The following is a 13,128-nucleotide window of genomic DNA, read 5'->3' as shown; positions in this document are numbered from 1 at the left end:
GTTGATATTTGGCTCTGTTGACTAATGAGTTTGCCGACCACTGGCTAGGCCAAAGAAAAGACATACAGCACTTTCATGTACTAAAACAAATTCTTACTGTGTTTTATCCAAAATTTCTTTGCTTTTGTAGTGGAAAAGAAAAATGTTCATTTCAAATTAGTTTGCCATGTTGCTTGATTTAAAATAAAATGTCTTTAACATCATTGAGTACTAAGAACTGGTCTTTTAAATCTTGGTTTTTCTTTCTCTGTATCATTGATTAACTTTTTCTAATTATTTTTTGTGTGGTAAAATATAAGTACCTAAAATGCACTGTTTTAACCATTTTTATATGTACCATTCAGTGGCATTAAGTGTATTCATAGTGTCGTGTGACCATAACCACTATCCATTTCAAGAACTTTTTCATTATTTCAAACTAAAACTCTATACTCATTATAATGATGACTCCACATTCCCGTTCTCCTATCCCTGTTCCTGGTAACCTCTATTGTACTTTCTGTCACTTTGAATTTGCCTATTCTCGGTACCTCATATAAGAGGAATCATACAATAGTTCTCTGTTTGTGTCTGGCTTATTTCACTTAGGGTAATGTTTTTAAAGTTCACCCATGTAGTGGCATATGTCAGAATATCATTCCTGTCTATGGATTAGTACTGTTTTATTATATATATAATATTTTATTTATCCATTGATCTATTGATAGATATCTGGGTTGTTTCTACCTTTTGGCTATAATGAATAATGATGCTATGAACATTGGTGTACAAGGTTTAATAGACTTTTAATGATATAATTTTACCTGGAAGTAATTATATACATGTTATATGACTGTGTTTGACAAACCATTTCAAACTAATGTAATACCATATATGTTATTTTAATTTTTCTTTACCTGTTGAAATATGTTGATAACTGAGGCAGTTGGTATAACAATTAGGAGGTGGAGGAAAGAAAGTGAATCCAGAATCTTTAAAGATGCTTTATTCAATGCTGATTTTCTGACTCAAAAAAGCACATTTATGTCATTTTATTTTATTTTATTTTTTTAAATATGTTTTATTGATTTTCTACAGAGAGGAAAGGAGAGGAATAGAAAGTTAGAAACATCGATGAGAGAGAAACACCGATCAGCTGCCTCCTGCACGACCCCACTGGGGATGTGCCCGCAACCAAGGTACATGCCCTTGACCGGAATCGAACCCGGGACCCTTGAGTCCGCAGGCCGACGCTCTATCCACTGAGCCAAACCGGTTCTGGCACATTTATGTCATTTTAATGTGATTTGCTAGTATGGATGGTTTAGAATTATAGTGACACTTAATATTATCCCCAAATGTGTTCAAGCATGTTTCTAAGATTTGGCAGAGAATGTGGGTACCAAAAGGGGAAAAAAAGAAAATTAGAGTAATGTGTTTAGTTTCTATAGTAACCGCTCCAACAGCAAAATAGAATGTTAGTAATTTTCTCTAAGGTGTATTCCCCCCCCCCCCCCCCCCCCCAGAGAAAACTAGCTAAATTGTGTATGCTATTTCCCCACTCTTTGCCATAGATTCTCTCCTAAGAACTACCTTCCTCTGACTTTGGTATATAATTTTGCAGAATTTGACAAAGGAGCAAAGATGTTTCTCTTAATTCCATCAACTTACAGTTATATAATTGAATTGTTGGAGAGATGATTTCGACCAGCATCCTTATTTTATGTATTAGAAAATGGAAACACAGTGAATTGAAGTGCCACACATATTTGGAATTGGATCAGATTATCTTAATGTGATTCTAAGTTAATGGAATCTGTGAAGGAGACTTTGGGATCAAACAACTTGAGTTTTATCTCTTCAACTTATGATTACATTGTTTAACCTCTGTGCCACAGCTTCATCATCTATAAAAATGGGGATAATGTTAACCCCTAGAGTGCCGGGGAGCGCTACCGCGCTCCTCCTGCAGTGTCACTATTAGATGCTAGTAGTTCACTCTTTATGTGGAGAAGAAAATTTAAAAACCTTAACTCAAAATGCCTTGGCAATTTTAGCATAGTTCCTAGGATATTGGTTGGCACTCAAAGGGTTAATATCCATATTAACTGACAATGTGCGGTTTGTCCATATGCCCTGTGAGCATGCTATCCCTCTGTGTATATATGTGTTCTTAAATTTCAATAAGGTTTTAGTTTTCGTTATAAAGGTCTTACCCCTTTTATAATACATATAGTCTTTCATATTTGATATTTTTATTAAATTGAGATGATTATGTAGTTGGTTTTCTGCTTTATTCTTTTAATGTGGCTAATTATACTAATTGATTTTTCAAATATTAAGCTGATCTTGCATTTCTAGAATAAATCCTACTTGGTGGTGATGCTTTTTCCTTTTTATATCTTGCTGGATTGTATTTGCTAGTATTTTATTTAGGATTTTGGTATCTGTAGTCATGTGAGACACTGGTCTTTAACTTTTCTTTCTCATAATATTTTAGTCACATTGTTATCAAGATTATGCATAAAATGAAATGTGATATGTTCCCTCTTATTTTATATTCTGGAAAAGTATGAATTTTGTGTGTAAATTCTCAGTCACTATATATTCCCATGATACTCAGCAAGGTAATACTAACTGAAAAGGATATTTGGTATAACATATATCTCATCTAATTGGAAGGTCTTTGAATATATATGAAGTTTTAACTTAGAAGATTATTAGAAAAGAGGGACAATGAATGGTAAAGACTGGATGGACATAGAACACTAATGTAATTAATGTAAAGGGAATATAAGCAAGGATCTTGATCCTCTTACCACCTCCAACGTTGACATTTCAGTATTTCTAGAAAATGAATTTTATGCTAGTCATTGATAAACTAAAACTATGATAAAATAAAAATTTGAATCCCATTCCAGTGGCACAATATTCATCAAATAAAACTAATAAACATTTATTATAAGTGCTAAGTAAATATGATATATTTTTGTTACTATAAAGGAATGATTTTTATGTCCCAGTTAACTTTTTTGTCATTTTTTATTGTGGTAAAATATGCATGAAAATTACAATTTTAACCACTTTTAAGTGTACCAAATTATGGCATTAAGTACATTCACATTATTCTGTCACCATCAATCTCCAAAACTTTTTCATCTTTCTCAATTGAAACTGTACCCATTTAACAGTAACTCGCCATCTTAAATCTTCCAATCCATGAGCATGGGACATCTTTCCATCTGTTTGCATGTTCTTTAATTTTTTTAGCAATATTTTGTAGTTTTCAACATGCAGATCTTTCACTTCTTGGTCAAGTTTATTGCTATGTATTTCATTATTTTTTATGCTGTTTTAAATGGAGTCACTATTAATTTTTTTCTGATTGTTCACTGTTAGTATATAGAAACATAACTGATTTTTTTCAGGTGGCTTTTGTATACTGCAACTTTGCTAAACTTGCTTATTAGTTCTAACAGTTTATTTGCATGTGGAATCTTTGGGTTTTTTTTTACATAAGGGCATGTCCTCTGTGAACAGATAATTTAACTTCTTTTCCAATTTGGATGCCATTTATTTCTTTTTCTTGCCTAATTGCTCTGGCTAGGACTTCCAGTACTACATTGAATAAATATTCCACTTAAGTTTTTAAATAGTAGGTAGTATTTTAAGTTGAACACAATTTTCTCTTTTGATAGTATTTTTCTGTGAAGGAAAACTTCTAGCATTGTTTCAGCTCTAATAAATTTTGTCCAAATAGCAAAAGATGAAAAATTGACCCTCTGTTGCCTTTTTCATTTCCATATTAGTTGTACTTTTTATGCTGCTTTTTTCCATCTTTTAAAAAAAGTGTTCAGTCAAACATTGTAGGTTAGAAGTAAAATGATTTATACTGAGAAGTTTCGATTGGCGCAGAAGTCAAGGTGTCAAATAAGGGTTATATTATTTCAATGCCATGCTGGGTGTGGAATACAAACTTTTCACCATGATCTGTTGCTAATTATCTTTGTTTTCCAAGGATAACACTAATTTAAGCAACTGGGCTTGGTACAGAATACATTTTACACACACATTGTTTTTTAATATATGGATATTCAATAATTTGGGAATATCAACTCATATTATAATTAAATTAAGTCTGATGTATTATGTATAGAGATGTATATATTCATTAAATCACTACAAATATACTTTTATGTAAATATATAAAATTATGAATATGAGCTTAATTTTTGTTTTTAATTGTTTTAAACATAATTATTTTGTATTTTTATCAGCTCTGTTACATGCATTTCTTGAGACTCTAATCCTGCTCTTTGTTGTGTTCCTAACTGTTTCTTATAGTAGATTGTTTCCTTATGTGTTATGTAATCTTATTTTGGGAGTACTTCTTTAATGGGATTTTCTTTATGAAGGTCTTACATAGTAGTGATGGCCTGGTCCCCCCCAAAGGAACTTTTATATATTTGCTTCTCTGAGGGACTCAGAGTCTAGGATCACCAGCCTGGGGGACCTTTTCACTATTAATTTCATAGCTAGAGGTTTCCATTTTTGCTTTCTTGTATGTATGAGTAATGTCTTTGATAGGCTATCTTCATTCACAGCATTGGTATAAGAAATAATTTTAAAGCTTAGAAAAATTTAAAATGCTGTGTGAATGCTAATGTTGATTAACAACATACCCTAAAGTAAGAATTGACAGATTAAGCTCCAGTGTGTGGAAGCTTAGGTTCATGACAAACTTTGATTTGCATTCTTTGTTGATTAAGGAATTAAAGTTACTTTTAGCATCCCTGTTCTCAAAAAGTGGTTCATCCAGCATAAAGTGGTTCATTTCTTAGTATCTAGTAGTTGTTCAAAATGCATTTATTTTCAGATAATCTCTCTATTTTTACAGTTATTGGCTTACTTGATTTTAAATTTCAAATAGTTTTATTGTATAGGTATAATCTGAGGTTACCTTACTTTTGTTGTGCTTATGGATATCAATTATATATCTGAGCACCACTTTGAAATTGCAGTTTTGAATTTTTTAAATTCCTAATTAATATTTGCATTTTAAAAGTTCATAACAAATGTTAAAACATTTACTATTTAAAGTATAGTTTTCTCTTGGTGAGTTGGGTCAAAACTATTATTTTTAAATTGTTTTAACTGTAAAGAATTTACTATAAATCTAGTTTTAAAAAGCACACTCTTAACAATTGTTTGTATTAAGTAGAAGTATTTGTTTATATGATTCTTGGATGATTTATACTTTAAACTATGAGTAATTCTTTTCATGTTGACATGTTGATAGGGAGCACCATACTTTTCGGTGAATATAGCCCTAGCTTCCTGAATATCCATCTGGGTGGTGTAGAGGGGGAAATATGAGTGAGAGGCTTAAGTACTGAGCTTAAAAAACAGTTAATCATTTTTCCCACCCTCGCATTGAAATAATGGGAGCAAAGGTAGTGGAAACCACAGCAGGCCACTTGTTACTGTTGACTTAAGTACAAACAGTGGTGGAAGTGTTTAGCCCTTTGGGACGTTTCGTGATTGAACAAGAACTCTGGAGTTATTTTGATAAGGGAGAATAGCAATGTGGCCAAAACTATGATCATCCCTGAGGTCTGAAACAGGCCAAGGATGAAGGGCTGAAGTGTTTGCTCTTCCAGATGAACAAAGATAAATTCAGCTAGGAAAATACACTCAGTATTTTGGTCAATTTGCAACAAAATGGTGAAAGAATTAAACTGTATATTTTGGAACTTGGCATAGAGGTGTGGGAAAATAGTTCAGCATCTCCAATTCTGGCTCGATTTTGCTATAGAATTGGAAATAGAGCAGAAAATTAATGCATAAACATATTTAACAATACCGCACCAAATGTTGTAAATCCAAAACGAAAATTGAAACTCCGTGAGGAAGGAAAGCAAAACCTTTCCTCAGGAGTGCTTACTTATTAAATTTGCAGCCAGAGTTTTCTTAGCATTCATAGTGAATATGCCTAACTGTGATATGAGATGGCTGTTTTTCTCTGCAATTTCCAGGCTTATGATTATGATATTCTTCTGTTTGAGGGAGAATTAATTTATGAATGCTTCTGATCTAAGAACCTATCTGTAAAGAAAGGCACACTGACTACAATATGTTGTCTTTTAGTGAATTTTACTTTGTAAAATGCATCCTTTCCTGGGATTAGTTTATGCTTTTCATTGGATGCTGTGTTATTTTAGACAGCTAACCAAAAACCCGAATTTTTCTATAGCTTCTCAAATTCTAGGAATTTTAATTATAGCAGATATAGGACCACTTATTTTGGAGAAGCATTTATATGAAAACATCACTAAACAGTAAGCTGGGTGCTTTGCTTCATGTAATTGGATCAAGCAATGATTATACTACCTTCAGGATTAAGTCTGTAATTTTTTGTCACTGTAAATCACAGGACACTATTGCTTTACTGTGCTCGGTGCTTAACTATTCCAACAATAAACACATACCTATTGTTTTGTGAAAGTCTTCCCCATTTGGTCTCCTTATGGGGATTCAATGAAATTGAATTTTATTCTGATTAAAAGATGCTGTAAATCTGACGTCAAGGTAAATGTCTTGTGGTAATATATTTACAATATATTTATTTCACAAATATATGAAAGTTGAGTGCTTAGGTTTGTTTTGTTTGAGGTTTTTCTTATCATTCCTATTTCTAAGAGCCAATCTAATGGTTTGAGTAAGAGATTAGTCTGAGAAACTATCCTTACAAAACAGTACGTATACTGATCATGTTACATTGAATTCGATCAAATTTTAGGGGATGTTTTGTTCTAGCTGTTGACTGTTGCTAAATTACTCCTTGGCATAGATGGAGTTAGAAGTTAAAAGTTAGGAATATATAGCACATGAAAATGTGCTAAAATTAGAACGATGACAAAATGAGAAAGACAAGAATTATTAAAAATATGAGTGTACAATTTCTAAGTATCGGTCAAGCTTGATGGTGATAATCATACCTGCTATTTGTGCATTGTTTATTATAGGTAATCACTTTATATTCATGTTCTTATTTAATGTTAACTCTAAGAGGTAAATATTATTATAATAACCATTACTTTAGAAGAGGAATCAATCTGAAAGATTAAATCACATGGCTAATATCTGAAGTTCTTAAACTAATACATCATGCTGCCTACTTGACTAATGTTTAAATATATACACGCACACATATTTTAAACAAATAGTATAATAACATGCATCAGTGTATTGATTAGTATATGTTTATATTATTAGCTTATATTATTAGCATTATGTATTAGCATAACCATTTATATGATTAGCATTAGCATATGGAAAAGTTATAGGTAATAATTAAAGATTTTTTTAAGTTACATGGTGTTGTTTTGTCAACCCAGGGAGATTCTGTACAAGCAGGTGATGATTCACCATTCTCTGATTCTGTTACCTTGGAACAAACTACAAGTAACATCGGTGGATCCAGTGGACGTGTTAGTCTATGGATGCAGTGGGTGCTGCCCAAAATTACGATAAAACTCTTTGCTCCAGATCCTGAAAATAAAGGCACAGGTACAGGATTCCTTTTCTTCTGTACTGTAAAGATAAAATATTAAACACTGTTTTTAGAAAAAAAATCATAGTAGACTTCATTTTATTTGTCATTGCCATTTAAATTAAATAAATGTCATCAGATCTAATTCACATGATTTCTATTAGCAATACTAACATTGAATATTATACCTAAATTTTGTCTTGTTTGTATTAAAATTCATCCTAAAAGCCACGAGGTAATTTCTTCTTGATCATATTGATGTATTAGGTTATTGTCACTAAAAGTATTGCAAAAATCAATGACTGATATCAGATATGACACATAAAACACTAACTATGAACTCCCCTATTTTGAAATAGGTGTCCTATCTTAATTGTGAGGCCTATATTGATATAAATTTTACTTATTATTGCAGAATCTTGTGTAGTTAATAAACAGAAAGCCTCAGTCCCTTTGTAGATGCCAAGAATATACATGCCATTGATTGTGGGTCAGTATTGAAATTAATGTTCACTTCTTATTGCAGAGCTTTGTATGGTCAATGAACTAGAAGACCTCAGTGCCTCCATAGATGTCCAGGATGTATATACCAAAGTGAAATGTAAAGTAGAAAGTTTCAATATTGATCACTACAGAAGCAGGTAAGTAAAGAACAATGATTATGGGAAAGGCTATATTTTCTTTGAACAAAGTATAATAAGAATTTTTACATTTATATTGGTTAGTTATTTTTTAGAAATACAAAGTATAATAAGAATTTTTACATTTATATTGGTTAGTTATTTTTTAGAAATACTATAATTATTCTCAAAGAGGTTTCTTAACAGATAAATTGGTTAATTTTACTTGGTATTCATTCATATGTGAAATATAATAAAGTTTTGTTTCATAAAATGGCAAATTTGTTTATAAATATCCACATTGCCATATTAAATGACATAAGCTGCTTTTATTAATCATCTCTGACATTTGTTACATGGGTTGTTTATTTGCTAAGATGCTTGGGACACAGGTGATGGCTTTGGTTTTTGCTATATCCTTGCCAGCCACTCCCTATAACAGTATAATGTAGATTAAATGAAGCTACATCTCATGTCCCTTTTCACTCCGGAGACTATTCATATTTTCCTTCCCTAATACATTTCTATGAAAAGTATGATTATAAGCAAATATAATTTGTTTATAATGATAAATAACAGTAGTAAAAAGTGAAATTTTAGGTATTTTCACAAAGCTATATAGCAATTTTGTCATTTTTTTCCAAATTAAAATCCAAATCTAAATTGCATCATATTTTAAATTTCATTGTATTTTGTCATTTAATAGCCTTATTTATTTTTTCTCAATTCATAATATTCATTCAAAAATTATTTCTTGAGTACCTGCAGAAGCACATATATTTGTATACCTTTATTGATGTATTATATACCCTAAAAAGGTCTTTTTTATTTAACAGGTTTCTAATTCTACATTAAAACATTTGAATTTTTATCCTTTATCACATATATCACATTGCTCATGTCACGAATTATCCAACTGCCACAGCTGAAAAATTGGGTCGTAATTGTGAAGTTCAAAATATTTTGCTGTATATATTTTAAGATCTGTTATTATAGTATTATCTTGCCAAACATATAATTGTTTTTATTGTATTAATAGTGAATCATTAATTGATTTTTGATTTAGCTCTTTTATTCCTTTTAAATGGTATATCTTTATATCAAAATGATTCTTGCAAGTGATACATGAATAATATAGCTGAAATAATTTCTTGATGATGTAACTATTACAATCTATGTTCTATATCATCTATGACTTTTACTGTGAAATTTAGGATAATTTTAGTAAGTCTTTAGATCATTTACTCATTTCGTTTAATCAAAATATTTATTGAATATGTATTATGTGTCACACACTATTAGACAGTGGATATATCGTGATTAACAAAATAGACATAAATCATGCCCTTGTGGACCTCATAGTCTCATGGGTAAGATAGAACTAAGTCCTTAACCAAATAAATATATAATTTATCATTAAGACAAATGTTTCTGTGCAGAACTACCAGTGTGTGGTGTTAAGTAAATTGTCCTATTGATTGCATCCTCAGATCCACATTTTAGTTCCACTGCTTAGTAGTGTTGTTTCCATCATTACTACTTGAATAGTTATATATGCTCACTTTTTAAATTCAGAATAATTGAAGAGAACAGATAAGGTGAACTTATGTTTTCCAGGCCAGGGGAAGGTTGGCAGTCAGGACATTTTGAAGGAGTATTTCTACAGTGCAAAGAAAAACCTGTGGTGAGACTCATTTAGTAACTATGATTTTTTGAAAATATAAACTGTTTATCTTTGTTCTTTCATGCAGTAGGACAAATGGTTACAAGAATTAGAGCTCAGAATAATTTTTGACCTATTTTTCCAAAATTACATTGTAAAATGAAACTATTATTTTAGCTGCTTCTGTTTTGTAACCATTTTTCCTGAATAACAAGTAAATTTTTCCAAAGGTCAAAGGTAAGATTGCTTTTATTAATATATTTTAACATTAATGTGTTATTATATTGACTTTTTAGAAGTTTTTCTAATTCATAAGGGAGCCATGTGAATTTTTTTTTAATCATAAACTAAAAGTAGTCATTTTACACTAAAAATACCTCATTTTTGTTTATTTCCATTAACAATACTTTTGCAGAAGATGGTCCAGACACAAGTCATACCTAGCAGTGGCTCAAATCTAAACCTATAAAACTTGAGCAGAATTAAAAGTATTGAGGTGTTTGCTTATGGCTTTTATTGCTTTTTGTCTTTTCACCTTCTTTGCTCCTGTCCATCACCTCAAGCCTTGGGAAAGAGTGTTGGTCTCTGGGGCAGTGTGGAGGTGTCTTCCTTTCCTGTACTGACAAGCTGAACAGACGCACCTTGTTGGTTCGACCCGTCAGCAAGCAGGACCCTTTCAGTAATTGCTCTGGCTTCTTTCCTTCTGTAAGAAATCATTTTTAAATTATGCTACAGAACTCCCATTAACAGGAACCCAGAGAAGGGATTGAACTGTTCATAGAGGCAACTCTTGATTTTCCTTTCCCTCTGTACCATCTTACTTTGTAAATGAGCTATCATTACTTTTTAAATCATAGACTGGTTTTCCACTGTAATCTGATTTGTTTCTGGGTTACTTGCCTATGCTATGTATTCCCCTGGTTTTATGAATACAAACTAATTTTACAAACACCATAAAAAGTTAAAAACGGATGTTAAATATGTTTTTTAAATTATGCATGTGTTGTAATCAAGAATTGACCATACTGCTTTTGTCATTCCTTTTATGATTTTTTACTCAGTTTGCTTCTCCCACCTTTTATTATGCCATTTCCTTTTCACAAATAATTCAAAGCACCTTATGTGGTACCCTGTTGAATCTCTGGAAAAGGCTGTATGTCCTTTGTTGACTGGATAGAAAATGAACACTAGACTACACAACATGGCTTTTAGAAGTCTGGAACCTGGTTTTTCTTAACAGTACAAAGCATCTGAATATATTACTAAGCTAATCATTTTAAGTGACTTTTTAAAAATCTTCACCCAAGAATATGTTATTGATTTTTAGAGAGGGAAAGGAGAGTGAGAGAAACATTGATATGAGAGCAACATTATTCAGGGAATCGAACCTGCAACCTGGGTACATGCCCTGCCTGGGAATGGAATCCACAACCGTTTTGGTGTACAGGATGACGCTCCAACCAGCTGAGCCACCCAGCCAGGTCTAAGTGGCATTTTTAACTTAGTAAAAATACATGTATTTTAAATTATTAAGAGCAGATTATCACAATGGTAATAGTTATTGTCTTGAGAATTTATTAAATTATTGAAAACATTAGATATGTAATATAAACTACTTATCTACTTCTTTCCCCTTTTTTTGTAAATCAAAAGAAATTTAAAGCATATATCTTTAGAATTTTAAAACTTAGCCAAGTATTTTAAATCATTTTGTTCCTAGATTTAATCTTTAATATTTATTGGCATGGCAAATGCTCGTTTTCTGATTTGCGTTTTGAATTTTTTTCTAGCCGAGTCTGGAAAAAATAGGTCTCTTAATGTGACTTTGGTTGGAGAAAGTTCTGTTTAGATTTATTTTCTTCTCTTTGAAGGTTCATTAGTGTCCATGGAAAACATTCTTAATCATTTTAACGTATATTCATGAAAAAAACAAAATTATTAATGTCCTTTAAAAATGTTCTTTATCAACTGCACTATTTTTTATTTTATTAATATTGCCTAATTATTAGTGTTATTAATAATTAGTGTTTCCTAATTATAAAATACTGATTATTATTGTATGAAAAGTAATTATATATTAACTCCAGCTAGTATTCACTCATTTTTTCTTCCCCTCCCTTATTTTTTTTTTTAATCTTTTTATATTTTTATTGATTTCAGAGAGGAAGGGAGAGGGAGAGAGAGATAGAAACATCAATGATGAGAGAGAATCATTGATCGGCTGCCTCCTGCACTCCCCCTACTGGGAATGGAGCCTGCAACCCAGGCATGTGCCCTTGACCGGAATCCAACCTGCGACCCTTCAGTCCTCAGGTGGATGCTCTATCCACTGAGCCAAGCCGGCTAGGGCATCCCCCCCTCTAATCTTAAGTGAGTTATGGATTCAGTAGTTTAACAAACAAGCTATCGCTTATGGGAGTTTACCTTTTAAGAGTACCTATATTCAGTATTCTAAAAATATTTTTTTTAATCGAAACATTTACCAGGGGTCCTCAAACTACGGCCCGCGGGCCACATGCAAATACAAATATTGTATTTGTTCCCGTTTTGTTTTTTTACTTCAAAATAAGATATGTGCAGTGTGCATAGGAATTTGTTCATAGTTTTTTTTTAAAACTATAGTCCGGCCCTCCAACGGTCTGAGGGACAGTGAACTGGCCCCCTGTTTAAAAAGTTTGAGGACCCCTGATTTAGACATTGAAATACCTTTTACATTAACTCCAGGATTCAAATATTGTCATTAATGAAGATTTGAGTTGGGTTATTTAGATCAGTTGTTGATTCTACTCCCTCTCCAACATCCTGTTTGGACACCCAGAGACAGACAAGTGTTGCTGGCCTCTTCTACCAGGGCCACACCACAGCCACCCTCCTCCGCCTACTGCTGCCAGATATTCAGCAGCGCGGTGATAAGAGTGGTAGTAATTTTTCCTGCTTTACCGGGTTTCCTTTTGTTTTGAATATAGAAAGCAAATGGAAAGAAAAATCTGAAGAGGGGCAATGAGAAAGTTAGGAACAGTAAAAATATGTTCTGAGGGCAGGACAATTATATGAAAAATTATTATATTGCACACCCATTTAATGTCTACTTCCAAGTTTTCTTAGTGCTCATGAAATTAACTTTAAAAAAGTAACATATAGTACAAAGGTAAATTTTATCTCACCTTTCTTCATCGTAAAGTCCTGATTAAAAACAAAATCAACAGTGAGAGCTGAATTGCATACTTCTTCCCCTCTGTTGCCTGTCATTGAGTGATAGGCAATAACACAAGAAGAAGAAAGTGGAGGCGAAAGAGGTTCACTAGTGATGGGGT

General features: G+C 32.1%; 1 protein-coding gene across 1 annotated transcript in view; it reads left to right on the top strand.

Moving 5' to 3' along the window:
- Nucleotides 1–13,128, top strand: part of VPS13B (vacuolar protein sorting 13 homolog B) — a 583,949-nt gene that overhangs the window by 273,433 nt on the left and 297,388 nt on the right. Inside the window, exons 27-29 of the mRNA XM_023763624.1 lie at nucleotides 7,377–7,548; nucleotides 8,058–8,172; nucleotides 10,378–10,519. Coding sequence (XP_023619392.1) covers nucleotides 7,377–7,548; nucleotides 8,058–8,172; nucleotides 10,378–10,519 — 429 coding nt within the window. The remainder of the gene's footprint in view (nucleotides 1–7,376; nucleotides 7,549–8,057; nucleotides 8,173–10,377; nucleotides 10,520–13,128) is intronic.

This window comes from Myotis lucifugus, unplaced genomic scaffold (assembly GCF_000147115.1).
Source record: "Myotis lucifugus unplaced genomic scaffold, Myoluc2.0 scaffold_294, whole genome shotgun sequence".
In the NCBI taxonomy this organism is placed as follows: Eukaryota; Metazoa; Chordata; class Mammalia; order Chiroptera; family Vespertilionidae; genus Myotis; species Myotis lucifugus.
This window is presented reverse-complemented; position numbering and strand designations above follow the sequence as displayed.